At 39.7% G+C, this 20,983-nt stretch overlaps 1 protein-coding gene across 1 annotated transcript in view; it reads right to left on the reverse strand.

The window, feature by feature from the left end:
* LOC139736174 (C-Maf-inducing protein-like) overlaps positions 1-20,983 on the reverse strand; it is a 100,330-nt gene that overhangs the window by 45,236 nt on the left and 34,111 nt on the right. The window contains exons 2-4 of the mRNA XM_071646908.1: positions 19,717-19,845; positions 4,475-4,597; positions 410-499 (exon numbers count right to left, since the gene is read on the reverse strand). Coding sequence (XP_071503009.1) covers positions 410-499; positions 4,475-4,597; positions 19,717-19,845 — 342 coding nt within the window. The remainder of the gene's footprint in view (positions 1-409; positions 500-4,474; positions 4,598-19,716; positions 19,846-20,983) is intronic.

The raw sequence follows: 20,983 nt of genomic DNA on the forward strand, positions 1-20,983 counted from the left end.
CTAACTGGACTAATATCAAGAGAATTATGACTAGGCAAATGTAAAGACAAATGCAAATATACTGAACTGTGCATAATCCACATTAAACTAAAACAATAACAAAACAACTTTCCATACCCATAACAGTGATGTACAAATATTCAAAGCTTGGTTTAAAGACTCAAAGAAAGACAGTCATTTAGGGGAGATTACATTTAAAAGCTTTTGATGCTGTTTTAAAATGTGCCCGGTATCTAATACAACATCCTAACAGCATAAGTCTACATGTTTGGTGCAACTTCAGGAACGCAAAGTCACCGAGTTGGACGACAAAAGGACATGCGCCGCACAAACAGACGTCTCATGGTGCCGGAGCGAGCCCCGGTCTTGCTCCTGCTCTGGTGCAGGAAGGAAAAAAGGGAGTGGTTACCTGAGAGAGGATGTCCGAGACAATCTCCAGGGGCACCTGGAACACATCCTGGTCTTGGACGCATGTCGTTAAGGTCAGTTCAATCATGGACTGCAGCGGGGGAAAGACAAAATATAATACATCATTCGAAGTGATTGACCTTTAATATAATGAACCCAGGCAGATTTGGAAGGGCCAGAGTATAGTTACGTTCAGACGGCAGGCCCTAACCTCGAGGTTAGGAAACCTCGAGGTTTAGCTCTTGCCCCCTAACTACGACGTGTGTCCACACGACGAATCTTAACCTCGAGGTTACGAAACTTCGAGGTTAAGCTTCTGCCCCCCCCCCCCCCCCCCCCCCCCCCCCCCCCGTAACTACGAGTGGGTCCCACTCGATGTTAAAACCACAAAACCGGAAGTTTCAGCCCACATACTGCTAACAAGGCGTCTATTTATTCTTTAGTCCAACCCTGTCGGACTTGCTTACAGGTACTCTTTTTCTCTGTCATGGTATGCAGAGATAGCACTGCACTGATGACTTTATGCCTTTATGAAGATATTCGTCGAAAACATTTTTTAGCGTCGGAGAAGAATATAGAATACAGTAGCGAGTTCGACGTGTTCAGTTTCAGAGATCAAGCGCATGGGAAGAAAAGATGATGTTGTGTCGTGCGTCATAGGTTTTTCACGTGTAGTGTATTTGTGGTGTACGTTTGGGAGGTTGACCCGGAAGCAGAGGGAAATTGTGGGGGCTGGAGTTTACGGCGAGGTCACTCTTAACTTCGAGTTCGTTGTTTTTTGTGTCCACACGGTGCGTAACTACGAGTGGGGACCCCCCGCGGCTCGTGGTTAGAGCGCTAACCATAAGATTTCTCGTGGCTCGAAACATCGAGCAAACCTCGAGGTTTGCTAACTACGAGTGCGTCTTCACGGTCCCTAACTACAAGCTCTAACCTAGAAGTTTCCTAACTTCGAGGTTAAGGGCTCCCGTCTGAACGTAACTATTGTCATTTGTTTAAAAACAAACAAACAAACAAACAAACAATGCACTCAAAACACTGCATCAACTTTTTTTTTTCAAATCCCTCTATCAATCAGCATTGCAAACACTCTTGCAAATACTCACATTAAATCAGCAAGTTTGAATATGCAACTTTATTCATCCAGTTTATAGGTGGTGTTTTGAAGATGTATCTTGCAGACAAAAAAAAAAAAGATTTGCAAATGATTTTCACAGAAAGATGAATTTATCAGAAAATGAACATCTAAAAGCAATAAATATTTGCACAACAGGGGCAGTGTCTTTTTCATCGTTTGCATTTATATTTCATTTTACTGTTTCAAGAACAGAATGTATTTCCTGAAACAAACTAACAGCAAGAATATATCCTGCCAGAGAAGATATCCATTTCTGAATAAGTTCAACTTGGAGTTTGATATCTACCTTGATGGCAGGGGTAAATGCACACACGTCATGACATTAAAAAGGTTAGATTCTATGTTGCTTACGTCAATCGTACAATCCATGAAATATGAGAACTGTTCACAGCAATAAAAGAAAAAAAAAAACAGCCCGGGTATTCATCAAATTGCAGCAGTACTAGCAAATCAATATGGGGACTTGTGCTGAATAGGTTTCCGATGACATGGACATTACTCATAACAGCTATGATGCACAAATGAAATAAATAATGTTGAGAAAATGGCTCCCATGTTGTATTACTCTGCAATCTTGCAGACATAACTAGAGTAAGTAGTACCTGCCTGTGAATCCTCTGCTTCAACTTGTTCGTATATGATCCCTCAATTTCTTTCAACATTTTTTTTTTTTCATGTTCAAGTACCAGACCAATTTATTTGAAAAACACTGAACACTTTAGGTCACCATTGTGTAATCTACATTACATTGAATGAGCATAGATGGTATATTTTCCTTTAAAATCACATTCAAATCAATATCGAATTATATCAAGTGAAAAAATTGTCTGATAATGGTTTTGCATGATCCTGAAAACCACTCCAGCAAAAACAAAACAAAAAACATAAGGAATTTCTGAACTCCCACAACCAAACAAATGGAAGATATCTCATTACATTTCTTCACATAGGGTTTTTTATAAGACTTGGCTGTATGACGTTAGGTTTGCAATCATATGACTGAAATTTGATACATCTTTTATTATGGAAATCACAATAATTACGTTTGTGAAACTCCTGTTTGTACGGGTCGTTTGCAGTATAAACATCCTTGGGTATTCTCTCAATGATTTCATTTCCTTTTGATGTCGATGAACGCAAATTTCTCGACATTCACGTAACATCAACAGTTCCTGACATATTTTTGCTTCATCATTACTTTTAGAGTCAACAACTAGAATCCGTACTGAAAATCTCTTCAGAAGTCCACTAATTCATATCTGAATAGTCCACCACAAAACTGTGTTTTCCTAGGCAAGGCCACAATCTGTGCTTTCCTAGTAAGGCCACAAATCTGTTTTCCTATTAACATCCCATAATACCTTTTTTTTAAAATTTATTTTATATAAAACATCCTTCGTTTGTTCCAAATAATATCATAGAAATGCAAAGTCTGATGTACCCTTGATTGTGTGACTATGCATATTTGACACAAAATTTAATAAAATGCTGAAAACTACTGTACAAGATGAAATTTTTGCCATGGTTTATTTTCACCAATTTCATGAATCGCCTTCAAACGCAAACATTACATTGAGTGAATAGAAGGACATACGAAAACAACAATGCGCAAATATAAAGACATGCAAAAATAACAATGTGCAAAAATATGAATAAAGAAAAATCAAGCCATGCTAGCGCTGGATTTCACAAGCAACTAGTAACTATAGGTCTAGCAACTATATATAGGTCTTGTAGGTCGCTGCACGCTGCATGGGCCAAATGTAGGGATATTGGTAATAACACTTTAGTACAGCACTTTGAATGCAGAAAGCACTAGGGTCTACATTGTTTTTGCTTATGTGCAGCGCAGGGAATCACCATGTAAAATCGTTCGGTACAAGTATAGTCAGTTGTTACTCATTCTTACTCATTTCTTGAAAGGTAACGTAGAAATTACTAAACCCTCACAACTGGGAAATGAACAACATGCCGAAATGGGCAAGCAGCAATTCGCAAAAATATCCATACGTGAACATTTTAGCTCGTACAGTATAATATGGTTAAGGTACCTACTGTACACAGACATGGGAGAATGGGAGAGTAATAAACGATTAGTTTTGTTGGGACATACACAACAGTATGAAAGTTCTACAGTCATAAACGCTTTGGTCATAACACTGTTCCTTTTGCTGAAACTCTGGCTGCGTTTATCTAAAAATTTTCTGAGGGAGAATCACGATCCCAAACGCGTTTAAGGCTTTTTCAGGGGTTAGATAAACGCAACCGTGTTTTCAAATGCATTTAGAAACGCTGTTTTGAAACGCCTTTCAAAGGGCGTTTTGAAACGTGTTTGAGACCAAGATCGCCATTCTGTGAGTAGATAAACACAATGCCGTTTTGAAACGCATTTATATCTCAAGGTCAAATCCAGCTGTTTCCAGTTGTGCTCTCTACCCATTATTTGTGTGTGACTGAGGAGGCATGTTTGGTGGTATGCAGTTGACCTTTAATTCCCGGGTCAAACGGCGCAAAGCTGCTGCGCAGTGGCACCACTTGAATCGCGATTGTATGATGGTTAGATAAACACAACACGGCACCCTGAGAATCGCGTTTCAAACCACGTTTGCAAACACCGTTCCAAACGCGTTTTGAAACGTGATTCTATCTCTGAAGTTAGATAAATGCAGCCACAGTTTTACTAAATTTCATTAGAAACGTGACACAAGACCAAAGATTGTATGATTTGTTAATTATATGTAGTCTCAAGATACTAGCTACTTTCGAAATGCCCTTCATCTCACGAAAGTCACTTTTTAAGAAATATTCCGCACACAGAATGCCCTTATGATGAATGTGTTGAAATCATGAGCCTTATCCAACAAAATGTAGATAAGACTACGATTCTCTCCAGGTTTTAGCAGCCTCTCAGGCACTGTGCACACTCACCGATATTTCTTGCATGAAGACCTCTGGCTTGGTGGTGTTACAAATGAGCTTCTTGAACCGGTGAATGGCCCTCTTCCAGAGAAGGGAGTTAAGCCACTGGTCCCGCACATAGACATTGCTGGCCTGCAGGGGAGGGAACGGAAAAAAGGAAGAAAAAGGATGAACCACTGTGAAAGTACTGTAAACATGGAAAGATTGGCATTTCATTCATTTTCGTGTATTTTGTGCTATATTTGGCAAGTATTTATTTTGCAACCCGCAAAAAATATCTTTACAATTTTCTCTGCACATATTGGATGGGTTGAATCACGAGTTTTGTCAGTAATGCCTACCTGGTACATGTTCGTATGTGTGTGTGTGTGTGTGTGTGTGTGTGTGTGTGTGTGTGTGTGTGCATGATCCCTAGTACTACTGGAAGTATTCATTTCAGCTCAGTGTGTACAGGCTGGTTAGCCATCCACTTGAATGGGCCAACTAGCACATCAAGTTTCACAGAGACTCCAACCCCACGCACCTTCTGATCTGGAGATTCTCCCGCCCGAAACCCCTAGCAAACGGGAGACTCCAAGTTGATGTGTGCGAAGCGCGAAGTTCCTAGGGTTCTAGATGTTCTCTGGTGCTATCTAAGGCTTATTTCTTCAACATACGATACCAATAGGTAAGAAACCCTTTCCATCGGGAGTCACAGAGCCAGGGCGGGAGAAATCAAATCTCAAACGGGAGAACAGGAGATTTTGCAAAAATGGGTTTTCGGCGGGAGATGTCCCGTCGAGAACGGAAGAGTTGGAGTCTCTGGTTTCATGCAGGGAAATGTCAAATCAAATTGACTTGTGTGTGTGTGTGTGCGTTTGAATTGGATGAAAACATACAAGGAAGCAATTGTGCAGCGCAAAAAACCAACGAATATGTTTTTGAGCCGCTCAGTGCAAAGAATTAATCGCACGAAAATATCGTCATTTATACTGTACAGCAGTACAGAGTTGCTATTTAATGCATTCTAATGTCTCTTCAGAGACTTTGAAAAGAAGTTATCATTTTGTTTTGTCTCAAAAAAACAGAAAGGAAGCATATTGTGACCAAGCTGGGATTTTCTTGCAAACATTTGAACAATATGTACTATCTACTTTGGTACAATATGTACCACCTCTTGCAAACATTATGTACCATCTGCCTCCAAATATCAGTTTACTTTGAAATATGGCAACAAGGTTTGTATTGCAACTGTAACTGCTGCCAGGAAGTACTTTCACTCGTTTATAATATATATAATATATAAGAAGACCATATCATCATTACCATTATCCTGAATATTATCTTCCTCCTCCTCCTCCTCTGCCTAATTATCACCATTATCATTATTATTACAATATCAAATATTCTGCAGACTAATGTTGGTAAACAATAAAATAACAAAGAGTACAAAATGTGTAGCTCCTGTATCTAGAGGCATTGAACAAGAACAAAACATATTTTTCTGGGGGGGGGGGACAGAGGATGAGACACAGAAAAGAAAAAGGCGGCTATTGATTCGTTAAAACTGGTTCACTCCCTGACAGATACAGAATGATCAGTGGTGCTGCCTTCCCAGAGACGATGATAAGTAGATGTGCAGTGTGTTCTCAGCGAACAGCGGTCACGTAGCTTTCGCCCGCCCACTCACTACCCCAAGAGTTTCAGAGTGACAAGCATAGCATTCTGGGTCCTTGTGTCTTGGCTATATTCTGGCAGGTCTGGCGTGCAGCATGAAATGAGGCTGGCATCTCAACGACTTATGCATGAGAAGCAGCCATGGTGTGCTCATTACTTGAATCATCTAAATAAGCACATAAATGCAATGAGCAGAGAATTATGTTGGTGCTCATTACTTTACTTTAATAAAATTTCCAAATAAGTACACAAATATTTACGTGCTCAGAGGAGAATTCTGTTGAAATTTTGTGCTGTACAAAATTTGTCCTTCCTGGATATTATGATAATTTGAAATTGCAGAATCTTTGTCTGCATGATCTATATATACACTGAATTCCTAGAATTTGTGTCAGAGACAAATAAAGGGTATTTTCAGATCCCATCATGTTGATCTGTGCATTGCTCATGTATAATGATTTGAATGTTTGTTCTGTGCTACAATCATGGAGGTTCAAGAGATGGAGTCACAGCAATATTATTCCCTTTGAACCCATGTTTGATGCTGCTATTCAAAATATCTTGAAGTATATGCCAAACTGGATATGCCAGACAGATAGGAAGACAATTGAGTTATGTCTCATAGCAAACTTGACTAGCCACTCTCTAAGAAAAATACATCTTCATCATGGTTACTGTAAAACATGATACATTCGCGGCATGAATTTTTCGCGAATTGGAACTGGCAGCCTTTTTCATGGCATGAAATTTTCACGAAGTGCCACTGGCGTTCAATGCATAATAGTGTAAACAAGGACTTTCGCGTGCATTTTAATTTCGCGAATCTTGGCGCTCGCGAAATTCGTGAAATTAAAGTGCACGCGAAAATTCCTCGTTTTACAGGATTACTTTCGCTATCCCTACTTGATAAGCAGTGGATTATGGTAAAGGCACCGGCATGCAGCAATAGAAATTGTACTGATGAAATAGCAATCACAATGATTCATCTGGACAAGTCTGGACATTAATCTGACATACATTAATTCATGAAGAACTATACTTGAAGATTATACCATATCACTTTTATTTGTTGGAATGGATCCAAAAAGTGCTAAACTTGGCTTAACCGGAGGGTGCAGTTTCAAACACTTCGCAACATACACCTCTGATTTACACTTTTGTACATACTTTCTGGACAGGATTTCTTTTTTAATGTTTATTGTTAACATGAAATCTAATTTAGAATGAATACACAGGCAAAATATATCTGATACTGTGTTACAGAATAAAATGAATCTTACATTTACTCAGAAATATGGTGGTATCGAACCCAGATCATCAAAGGCACAGATGCACCTGTGGAATTCTGATGTGCATCCCTAGAAAATGACAGCCTGTTTGAATAATTATAGCCAGTCGATTCTCTAGCTCATATACCTCCTTGCTAAAATGATGTCCATCACCCATGGCCATATCAACTGCTGCCTGATTATAGGACATGTGCATATATATCTTAAAAGCATAGAATAGTTGAGTGCATCGCCACAACGAGATAAAAAACTGACAACGTGCTGTTATCCATGTTACCCTGGTATGCATCTCCAATCGATCATTACACCTATGGGAATGTCAGTGCCATAAATGTCAAAGATATGATGCAGCTCAGTCTTTCAACTGTTTCTAACATTAGCAAACAATATAATCATACAGTATAATAATACATGCTCCATTTCCATCACAATTGTTATTCTTCTCCGCCTTCATTTCATCATCATAGATCTTCAATATCATTATTTCTTTAGACATCATCATCACCATCATTAGTACCCTTCAAATACTAATTGTAATTCACACAATTATCATGTACTGGGACATATGTAAGGAACAAACATTTTCTGGCTGGGAAGAAATACTACTTCATCGTCAAAACTCTGGTATGCCATGTCATTAGTCTCTATTCATGTGTTTGTTTGTTGTTTGTTTTTTCTGTTTGTTTGTACATGTAAGTGGATGTTTGAGTTACCTTAACTCGATCTCTCTCCTGATTGGTAAACAGATCATACCTCCCTCTATCCCCAACACCCTCCTTCTATCTCTGTGTCTTACCACACTTAACTGCTCTGACCTCATTTTAAAGAACCACTAGCATGGGAATGCCATACAACGGGAAGGCTGATCAAACTTGGATTTTATATTTGAGAATCCCCGTAACAAATTGCGTACAGCTTTATCACCCATCTCTATGTAAGTATACGCACAGCTGAAGAATCTCAACCGCAGTCGGACATTACCGATAAGCTAATGCTTTGATACACATATTCGCTGGCAGGCAGTTCTATCCGGGTAGGCAGGCGCTAGTCATAGCTTTCGAATGTACATGTATACCCTGATGGGGAACAAAAGAAAATCAATTTTATCGGGTCAACCTTCTCTTCCCACGCTGCTGAGTCTTTAACATGCAGTTGGCTCCTACTTTGCCTTGACCGCAAAGTTACTGCCAATTTTTTCAATCGTACGATGCTGAATGTTTATTGCCCATACCAGACAGCGTGTCTCTTCCCTTTAAAGAGGGTGCACCTCTTCCTATCGTCCCATATTACGGAGTTACAATAGAAGCTGTGAAGTTGAAGGGTTTGGGTTTCGGTTTTATAGGGGAAATGGCAGGGGTTGCTCTTTGTGTTTGTTATGCCTGCTTTAGAAGGCTTCTTTCCAGGCCCTGCTGCCAAGTATTCTGCCATAGTGGATTTTAAAAAAACAAAATAAGCAACAACAACAACAAAATGCTCTTGTACGGACAGCAATTCTGCACAAAAGCAGGAAATGGACAGAAGTCACGGAAATGAAATCTCATGTATACAGAACTTTTTTTCTAACGTGTAGGAAGTCTATGGCAAAACATAATTTTGTTTATTGAATGCATCTGAAATAGAATTTTAGATTATCAGAAATGTAAGATGCCTGATTATAAATAGAAACTCACTGTCCTTACTCTTCTGACCAGGTGTGACAATAGTGTCTGTAGTAGAAGCCATATATTTCTTTGCTCTGCCTTCTCTAGCTCTTGAGCTCTTTAGTGCCATCCAGAGCAATTGTATTTTTCTCAATGCTCATGACTGCCTTGAAAAGCAGTACCAGTAGTTATTTGGGTTGCTCTACAGCCTACAGGGGGAAAAAAAGTTTTTAATGTAAGACAAAACAGACAAACAAACAAATCAAAAACAAAACAAAAAATATGACTTTGGCACTGAATTCAAGTCTATACCAGCACAACCACAGTCTAACACTCTGTGCTCAAATTCTCTTTAGATTTGATGGAACGCTTGTATGATCATACTGTAAACGTCCTCCATCAAAATCCGCATGAATAGAGTTTGGTGTGAATGAAAGACACGGGAGATTGAATCTGATAATGACATCAGCCAGTTTTAATGCATACCAGGCTGAGGATATTCCAAAAAAAAAGAAAAAAAAATATGTTGAAAGACAAGATGAAGGTAAAAATTGATGAGTTGTATTGAGAATTGTAATTATTGACTTCATCTATCATCTTTCCCAAGTTGAAACACGTTTCAATACCCATTATCAAAACACACTTGCAAACGCCTTTCGGACTGCATTTCTTGAGTTGTTGCATTTATCAACTGTGTCATAAATCGACTGGGAGGCCTTGTCACTGTGCAGCGCCATTGAGCAGTTTGACCCGAGGGAGATGTGTAATTGGCAGTGGTTGTCATGGGCATGCCGAGCAACATGTTCACACCTTTCAAAACGACTTTGCATTTATCAACTCTAAGAAAGGTGTTTCTGGCTCAAACATGTTTGCAATCACATTTTTGGGGGGGCCTTTCAGAAATATGTTTATAACTCCATAATCAAAACAGCTTTGTGTTTATCAACTGCCTAAAACTCCCTGAAAGTTGTTTGGAAACCTTTATTCTGCATCAGAAGTGAGTTGATAAACGCACCCATTGAGAGTTGTAAGTAGAGTACTGTATAAGCTGGTATTTTCGGGAGGGTTTAATTTTCACAAATTTCGCGAATCACAGTTGGATCGTGAATTTAACAAAACGCAAAAATGTCTCCATGCGCTTTGTTAATAGAGCATTAATGTAAGCCTTGGCGTCGATTCGCGAAAACAACATCTCACTAAAATGTTTATGACCTCGTCATTCGTGAAAATATCTGTTCACAAATATAACAGCTAACTAGCAGCACCCGTGGAAATCCACGGGTCTGAGGGGTTTTATTTTTTTCTCATTATACGATTTTGCACATTTTTATTGAAGAAATAAAAAGAAAAGTCTTCTCATTCTTTCGTTAATTGTGCTGTCTTCTAAATGACCACCCTTCCCAGAAATTTAATACATGTAATACATTTTTGTAGTATGTGCCCGGCGATCCGGTCCATTGGTAGGGATCATTCCTCCCACTACTTTTGCCTTTATTATAGAATTTGAGTTTCGAGGGGTTATTTGCACCCGTTGAAGTCCAACAGTTGTCTTGTTGCCCCTCACCTCCCCCCCCCCCCCCCCACGCACACACACATTTCCACCTCCGCAGGGCAAAAAACAAAAACATTCAGGGAAAATTACCAATAACGCAAATGAGATTCCCCGAAAGTTCTGCCCACAGATTGTTCCCGTCGAAACGGGAAGATATTAACACTATGACTTTGATTACCCCCTGCTCTTGCATCCACGCAGGCACCCGCGGGAATCCACGGCTGGTCTCAAGGCCTCAGTTTGTTTGGTTTTTTTTTTTCATATTTCTTTTCCCCACGTTATTAGAGAAAAATAAAATATTTTCGTCTTCATTTGCTCCCTCCTTGTGTTTTTAATCACCAAAACTCATAGGACCATCATCTGCTTCAGACTGTATACTTATCATAATTAATATTAGGCCTACAATTATTTCTCCTATTATTGTTATTATTATTATTATTATTATTATTATTGTCATTATTATTATTATTATCATTGTTGTTATTTGGGGAGGGGGAGATCATAGTCATCAGGTTTAATAGGCACCCGTAGGAGTAGGGTCTCACGACCTCGTATTTTTTTTCTTTAATATTTTTTCCCATGTTATGGAAGAAAGAAGAATATATATTCGTCTTCATTTGCTCCCTCTTTTTTTTTGTCACCAAAACTTGGTTTGATAGACCATAGAACCACACATTCTATTTCCACTTGTAATCTTAAAAATAGGCGGTCGGCAAAGCGAGGTTTTCCCCTACATCCGCTCATCTTATATGTATGATTACAGCAGCTTTGCAGTAAACGAATGGACACAGCTGCGCGTGTAATCTGATATGGAAGGGTACGATCGGCAAATATATTTAGCCGTCCTAAACAGTTTGCGTACAATGACATCGGACTTGAAAGCAAACGGCGAGCAAACTAAATGACGTACCTGAGCTGCATAGTATTCTGCAGTTGTGCAAAATACAATTAAATAACAACGTTCGTTGTTTTCATTTGGGGACGCCAATGGCGAACTGTACGTAAATGCCCTTGTAGTCCATATCACGCGCACGCAGATATAGTGCTTCGTGTAACCATCGTCAATACATTACATACACGTATAACAGGCGGAGGCAAAGGTACATCACAGAATTAATACACACAGTGTAGAGTGTGTAGAGTTCTGTGAGGTACATTGTGTGTGTGCGTGCGCGTCCGCCGGAAGATGTCAGAGATTTCGCTGCATCCATCATCTTTAGTATCCCCACTGTCTCTGCAAGCTAATAGATGAACGGTCGAGAAAGCTGGAGTCCAGCGCAGGTTCGATGAATATTATAACGCTCGGCTCTTTCGTCAAGCACAAAAATGCATTATGCATCTATCTCATTAATTTTTCTTTTTCGTCCTCGACGTCGACATGGAGGCGGAGCGGGGACGGAACCCGCGCCATTCGATGCAGGATACTCTCCTGTGGCCGACGGCACCGGTCGCAGCTGCCCGGAGCCGACGGCTCGGGAGGAGATAGAAAAACCAGCAACGCCGGAATAAAACAGGAAATACATAAGGCCGCGACAACAACAACAACTTCGAGTATTATGACAGTAGATACAGTAAACATCTTGTTTGGTGTGCAGCTGAGATGTGCCTACTGCTATCATACACCATTACTGTCAAACAACAGACTGCCACAAATCTTTACTGGAGAATCTATAATAGGGAAACATTTACTCCTTTCTCAGAAATTCTGCGTCACGTAAATTAAGATTTCCGGTTTTTCATTCAGGTGCTTTGTTTTGTGTATAATAAAAGATTTTGTTTTAAGAGCCCATCAGGGTACACGCTCTTCATACCTAGCGCCTGATCAATATATTCATGGTTCAATGGCACGCAGTTGACCATGGAAAGGGGATACATGTACCGCTTGACTGCTTTTGCACAGGCAGTTTATCACACAGCTGGTCGACAGGCAAAAAAAAAAAAATCTTGTTTGGGGGCATTGAAGGCTCAAGTAGAAATGCAGGAGGAACAGGTTAAAAATACAAGCTAATCATCAAAATTTAAAACTTCAAAGATTACAAACGTAGTGTAAACGCAACGACTGCCTTCTTGTGTCTGCTGATGATATATTAATGACATCAACATGTTCACACATACCGTATACGGCATATATTTCATGAGTCTAAATTTTCGCGAATTGGGAATTCCCAACGATTTCGCAAGTGGTTAAATTCGCGATCGTGGAGTCCTGTAGCACCTGACTCGCGAAATTTGCAAAGATGAAAACCTTCCGAAATATTTGGCATATACAGCAGCCTTCCAGATAAGGTAAGAAAGATCCTCCACAGGGAGAGATGTTTTGAATTACATGTAAAGCAGCACCAATAAGCATTAAGGCCTCACATCTGGAGAAAATGTAAAAAGAAAAAAAATAATCTCACAATTTGAATATTCCACAACTGTTGAACAATTAATTTCTATCATACTGCATGTTACCCTACAGCCATGTACAAAAATAAACACACAACTAAACACCTCGCGTTGTATCTATCTTTAAATTTTCTGAGGTACACTCACAATCCTGAATGCATTGGAGCCACTTTTACGGAATAGATAAACGCAACAATGTTTTCAAATGTGTTTAGAAATGGCAACATGAAATGCCCGTATCAAGACAATTACCCCCCCCCCCCCCCCCCCCCCCCCCCGGCAATTACCCCCAGCTAATTACTGGTTAGTGATAGGGTTAGAGAAAAGATTAGGGTTTGGGTTAGGGGTATGATTAGGTTTAGGATTAGGATTAGGTTTAGGGTCAGGAGAAGAGTCTGGGGTAATTGCCCAGGGGGTAATTGCCCTAGACCCGAAACGCCATGAAAAGGGCAATTTGGAATGCATTAGAGACCACAATCACCTTTCTGAGAGTACTCAGTAGACTGCTTAAACGCAATGCCATTTTGAAACGCGTCCATATCTGAGCTCAAGCATTGTATAGTGTTGTAGGCGTACAGGACGTGTGATATGGAAAAAGGTTGAATTTCATGAATTTACATGCCCATTTTATAGAACAAATGATACACAGGCATATTTCCTGGATCGGTGACAATTGGATGCTCTCGTATAACTTTGGAAACAGTCTAAAACCCACTTGCTACGCTAATGGGTTTAAACAGTTTCAAAGTTAGACTCGCACACCTAATTCTCACAGATCCACTCTGTCCTTAGCCTTTTGTCAAGGCCCTATCACTGTATGGTGAAGAGAGCCCAGCTGAGTGGGGTTGCGTGAGGGCCTTTTGAGATCTGCTTCGCATCCTTTTGTTAACCCTTTGAATTACCGACTTTTGCTCCCCGATTTCGGGAGCAACAGTCGACCAATCAGCGTGTCTGTCTGCTCGAACCCGCTTTGAATACAGCGAATGCACGCCACAGACCCCCGCAGGTGGTCAGTGATGCATGTGAACGGGCATGACAACACCAAGGCTGAGAATGTGGGGAGCACGCCATTCCATTGGTCGACTGGAACCTGTTAATATGAATATTCAGTAGGGTCCGCTTATCATGATTTAATATGTGAAGCAGATCTCAAAAGGCCCTCGCGCTGTCGTGCTCGGTTGGGCTCGCTTCGCTCGTCCATTAGAGCGAGAGGGCCTTGACAAAAGGCTACTCTGTCCTCTGAATCATGTGTATACTGAGTTCCCCTTGACCTGACTCTCTAGTAAACCTAAATCCCTTCGTCTTTAGACCTTTCTTCACCAGATCAAAGTTTCTTGATCCCATCATTCGAACTGCACACGGATCAAAGCCCATAGAACTCTACGTAGAGTTCTGTGGCTGCGTGAGCAGAGTAATTATGCAAAGTATGCATGCACCAACTCCGGGCTAATTTCCCAAGCGGAACTTTTCGAGCGGATGAAGACGCGCATTCTTATTATGGGATTATTTTCCTAAACTGCGAAATAGCCCGCTAGTTTGAATTTCGGTTTGATGAAGACACATCTTTTGGACGTTTGGACATACGAGAGCCTGTACAGAGATTTATTCCTAGTAACTGCAATCACTCTCTTGTGAACAATCTGTACTTGTGTTTACAAGAAATAGCCTGATTGTGCATGGATGGAGAGATTTGACACAGACCACCCACACATGAATTGCCAGTAGCATCGCAATGTAGAGATGGCGTGAGAACGAAACGAAACAAAACAAAACATAACCAAACCACAAGGGATGTACGCACTATGTATGCAGATTGCTGGTTGCGAAGGATAAATTACCAATTAATTAGGCTCGGAGAAGGCTATATTACTGGCACGGAAGGCTGCAGGGGAAAGAAGACAGGATGTTGTGGTCTGTTGACATACTCGATGACATGGTCAACGCTGGCAGCACCCCATTATTGGCTTATGAACAATCCGCTAGGTTGACAACTCTGCGCTAAAGTTAGCTTTTAGCCATAGAGAAGACATCGCCTTTTCACAATAGGCCCGTTCACATAGTCACTAACGAGCACGATTATTTTCACGACTGGAATCGTGACAAAAAAATTTATATATATTTATTTTTTAATGCGCATGGACATTATAATTGTGACTATTAGTGACATTCAAATCACAATCCATGCATCACAAAAAGTGATGTTTCTGAAATAGTCATGCTCTTCACAGTAGTCATGATTGTTTGCACTGCAAAGTATGTATGAATGCATTACAAAATGGTGGTCAGTTTTTTATGTCCCACAATGAAAGGTGTGTACGAGACAGTCGGGTCAAAGTCAGGTCACATTCCAAGATTCACACATGCACAGTTTGGTCTCACTTGAACCAATGATTTGGGTCACAACTTTTCCTTCGTAGTGTGATTTGGATCGCAATTTCTTTTGCCTGAGTATGTACAAACTTAAATCAGTTCATATAAGACAATCAGCCTTCCTGTTGTGCCCTTACACTTTTATAATGCTTCTTTTCCATTGTCTTTATTTTTCCTTCTCTGTCCTGCAGAGGGTTGTATGATTGTAAATGTGTTAATGTGTTTTTTTGTGTGTGTGTATCCACTGCGATGTTTTTTTATGAAAGTGTCGAATAAAGAACAAAAAAACAAACAAGAGCGGAAAAGAAGTATGATTTGAATTTGATATGAATCACGCTTTTCCAGTGAGTGTGAATGTGCCTATTAATATCATCTATAGGGAATACAAACCCCGTTAAATGACTGACACATCATTCGTCTATAATGCTCTTGGGTCAAAGAGATTATGATCCCACATACTCTGAGCCCTGAGGAAGTTCACAATTAGCATTTTATGCCCCAGCACTGGACATTTCGGTGTTAGTGCTTGTGATAGATATTCACCCTCACCCGACTTCCATGAGCTACAGATGAGGCACACATACTGGATTGATGATAGCGCAATGCAGTCAGGCATTTTGTTAAATACTATGTACACTACATATACCCATCTTTGCAATGCAGCCTAATCATTCCATCTTTTCACCTATAAAATCAAACAAAATTAAGTGACATCAATCATTAGTTACGTTCAGACGGTGATCCTTAAGCGCCAGGATAAGTTCTATCAGGCGCCAAGTGTCGCACGGTTGATTTCGTACGAAAATCAGTAATTTCGTCCATGAAATCGACGGTGCAACACTTGCCGCCTCATAGAACTATCCTTGAGGATAAGGATCACCCTCTGAACATACCTTCTGATTACCGGTTTATATGGAATTATGTATGTACAATCTGTACCGCAGGCACTGCATTTCTCATACTATGTATGCATATTCAATACAATGATTGCATAAGTTGCAGTGACAGGAGGCCAATTTAATTCAGATTTCCCTTTCCTGGTCAAATGAATTGTGCATGCCAGCTTAATTTGTGAATTCATCAGATTTGACAAGAGAAAAAAAAAAGCCTGCCTCCCTATTTATATTCCCTATTTGACACTGAGCAGAAAATTAGATTTTTGAAAGCATATGATATGCATCACTATCAATTCTTAACTAAATAGGCATTTTGACTGCTGAAAAACTGACCCAAAGAATTGGTAACATCAGGCACTTTATCTGAGTCAATATGACTACCACTCGGAACAATTTGACAACAAGTTACTTGGATAAGCACTGACAACAATGTTGACTTTGACTGTCAGTATATTGGCATAACAAATTCCTGAATGGAATGAGTATTGTGTGTGTGTGTAGGGTGGGAGCGTAAAATAACTTACGGCAGTGTATCAAACACTTGGGTAATGTCAATATCATGACACATGCTCGACAATCATGGACGCTGGTCACAGGTGTGCGTTCTACATTTCTAGCGGCGGCTCACATTTCGGCGCACGTGAAAAGCCCTCCAGAAGGCTCCGTAGTAAACACTCACTATCGCGGCACATGCGTTGCATCGTGTGGCAATCGATTATCTGAGAGTTGGTATGATGGCGACTGATACACGTCCAGATAACAAGACAGCGCGCACAAGTTCCACGTATAATTACCTTTTATCCTTACCTTCCCTACACATAGTGACAGTATCTGTAATGCCTTGACCAGCTAATATATTTTCTAGGTGAGAGCATATAAAAACTGTTCTTTTTGAAGGAAATTCAGATGAGTGTGAGATGCATCGTTCCCAAAGTGACACTGTTTGTTTTTGCTGGGTTTGAGCATATGTGTGTGTGTGCCTGCGTGTGTAAGTGTAATTGCTTTTGCTTTTCATTTATTTTACATTTGCTCTTTATTTTTTGGTAGATGGGATGAGACTTGTCGAATGAGAAAGACAATCATTCAAAATGCTTATGTGGGTATGAACTTGCAATTCGCACTTTTATTTTTCTGTTTGTGTATTGTGCAGGTGGGGGGGGGGGGAGGGGCAGAGGACATGAACACTGTAACACTAGAAATAGTTGTGTGCACAAAACTTTGCCAATTTCGTGAGGAGCCAAGACTTGCGAAAGCAATATGTACGCAAAAGTTCTTGTTTGCACAATGTATTGAATGCCAGTGGCAATTCATGAAAGTTTCATGCCGCAATTGTTTCTGGTTTTACAGTAACGTGTTAGAATGAAGTCAGCCAACGAAAACCAAGTACCTGGTAGTTTAACTTCTTACAGGGAGCATCTCCTTCGTTGCAGAGAATAACTGGTCTGTCTCACAATTTCTTTTCATGTCTTTCACTGTCTACAATTTGTCAGTATCGGTTTCAAGTTCTTGAAAAGTCAGCGCATGTTTCGCGACTGTTTTATGCACTTTCGTTGTGACTCAACCACGCTATCTGATTGTTTGCGTAATGTTAGACTTATACACACATAGACTATTTCAAAGGTTGCTAATGTTACAGCGCCAACGATTGCGTGCGAAGCGCGAGCCAAAAGCTTAGCATGTCAACACCCTACTCCTTCTGAGATCTGCAAAATGCTTCTTATTCATAAGCCAAGAAAATGCTTAACAGTACAAAACTCCTGTTACAGAATAATTTAGCTGCTGAATACTGAATAGTTCAGTTAGTCACTTTCAAATCAACCAACAATATAGTTATTACATTCACCCATCTGCAATCAGTGCAAATATGTACTATCATATACCTCATCTGGTTAATTCTCAATTCTGATTGGTTGACTGTAAATTGAACAATTGCTCGCGCCCCACGCAGCTTTATAACATCTAAACTGCCCTCATAGTGCCAGACGGCCCTTTTAGGGCATTCAGACTGCCCTCTTTTTGGTATGAACACCCTATGTATGAGGACATGTGCCTACAGTCATGTACTTATTAAATGCACTTGGCTTGGCTACACTTTTAAGCATGAGTGATTAGCCCTGCTATGCAACTGCAATGCAAATGGTCCTGCTGTTTGCAGCCAACAATATTTGGCCCTTTTCTCTTTTTTCACAAACTGCTTAGCAAAGTGCTACAAGATATCTATCTTTGGGAATGATGACAAAGACTGCTTTGGTACCCATCTCTCATGATGAACTAAATTCTAGATGATTTCAGCAACAATAGCAATTTCCAACATACACTAATGATATGGGAAAAATTGCACACAATTTTCATCTGAGTTGCTTAAAGGGTCCCTGAAATATCCATTGTAATGCATGGAATGTCAAGTTAAACAACTATGCAGCTAAGCAGCTGTGTAAATTTTTCTGTCACGGATATCCCACTCTGCAAATACAATGCACTTGGTGAGAAATAAGTATGTCTTCAATGCCCAATGCCATGCAATGTGAAGGTTATTCAGCTCTCAGGAGAAGGGAGACCCTTATCATTAATATTCCATGCCAATGGTAAGCTATCACTTTCAAGCTATTCAAGAAAGGATATAAACAAAAACCACCACTTAAGTAGAGAAAATGATAGGGGCCAGACACTCTTGAGATAGCCATCTTGCTTCCTTTGTGAACTTGAGCAAAATGATACTAGTGAGAGTAGCTAGGCAGCATGCCAAGCGATCAATCATGCGCATCAATTTAGAATTCTACTGTCCTCATACTAAAAAACAATGCTGCTGACGATGGTGGGGATGAAAATAATGGCAATAATCATCATCGTCGTCATCATCATCATAATATCAAATATACTTATACTGCAATTTTTTTTTTCTGAATGCAAACCATCTAGTCCAGTATTTAGAGGCACAGAAGGCTGCAAAGCAATTATGCAGAAAAATAAAAACTTTCATATGAATGTAGTAAAAGATTTTTGCAATAAACCAAGAATTTTTTACCTGGCAATACAGATGTTTACGGGTGGTAGCCCCTTTTTTCAAAACCTGCACATATCTTTTATATTCCATCAGACAAGAACTGCATTTTCTGTTTGGCATCTCAGGATAAAACAGTATTGTTCATTCTCTACAAGTTATACTTTGCCCATGAAATCGCCTCTATGTCTTCATCACATCTTCAAAGTGAAAAAAAAAAGGTACATTTGGAAGAATAAATTGTAAAGGTACAGAGGTAGATTCTGTCTTAGATACCTTTTCTTTATCTTTATTTTTATGCAAATGGTGCAGGTGGAGGGGAGGGGAGATCTAGGGCTACTCCATTTAAAAGTACATGTAAGCATGAGGACACACACATGTGTACACAAAATTAGATACACATTTGTACACAGTTCGGTCAAACTGGCATCTCGCTGCCACTTCTCCTGTATCACTCACCTGCAGCAATACTGATCCTGTGCTGAGGACGATTCTTAGACAAGCGTTCTGCCCGGCTTCCCATCGGGATAGTGCGTGGATGTCGTGTATAATACCATATGGGACTGGGCACTCCATGTAACCTTGTGGCTGTCGGTATGGATATATATGTGAGACAAAAGATACAGAAAAAAATGCATTTAAATTCACATAAAAAAGACTGAAAAATCACTATATCAGAGATACACTTTGCCTTTTTTCAATGACACACTTTTTTTTTCATACTTCATTCATTCAAGCATATGACATAATGCATACTGGGTTGTCATGATATGAAATTGAATAATGGACAATAATAATACAGATACAAAATGTAACAACAATGATGACAATAACAATAACAAAACAATAAGGACGGTAACAATGACATGATGTCATGATTTCAAATGCTATTACCATTGGCATTTCCACTGCTTTCAATATCACCATCATTGCCATTAACATTGGCAGTAGTTGTAATGACAGTATCAATAACAGAGAAACATTATCAGACAGGAAATCTGTTGCTCCGTGCCAAGATATTCATTTATGCTATGTAGCTCCTTCCACACTCTGATTACTGGTATATCATGCCAGAACATGGGATTCTAGCCAATTCAGTGTTGACAACAACCCTCTGCTATACATTAAAGGGAAAGATCAGCGATATCAAAAAGGTAAAAAACAAAAGCTTTGATGACTGAAATGTAATAATGATATCTGCCCAACACTCTGAGATGCATCAGAAAATATTTAAGTGGAAAAAATCAACAGAAAGGAGAGTTAGGGGCTGTGGTAAATAACAGTAATTCATCTCACACATTTTACTCAATGTGACTCTCAAATTGTCATCTTGCTTGCATGACTATCACACAATTTGCTTCATACTTTCCATGATACTGCTTAAAAGAGGACAATCTCTAATTTTACATTCTGTTGAAAGACCATTTGTTTATGTCTCTGCTCCTTATACCCAAAAAAACTACCTATACTTGTAAGCTTTTTTTCAAAAATATATTATTCATAACCCATTATCAAACTTCAAAACACTGTCGTTGAAAATATGGTAAATGCCACCCTTCAAATTACAATGACAAAATGAATATGATCATCATGAACTCTCTTGTATGCTTATCCCTAAAGGTTTGGATCATCTATCTTTCAGGGTAATAAACTGTGGTCACAAGGTAATGACAGCTAGTTTCAGGTACTGATATATTGCCAAGTTATGTCGTAATGACCTTCAAAC

The sequence above is a fragment of the Diadema antillarum genome, unplaced genomic scaffold (assembly GCF_040938485.1).
Source record: "Diadema antillarum isolate AM-2024a unplaced genomic scaffold, OU_Dant_1.0 seq00000633_RagTag, whole genome shotgun sequence".
Lineage (NCBI taxonomy): Eukaryota > Metazoa > Echinodermata > Echinoidea > Diadematoida > Diadematidae > Diadema > Diadema antillarum.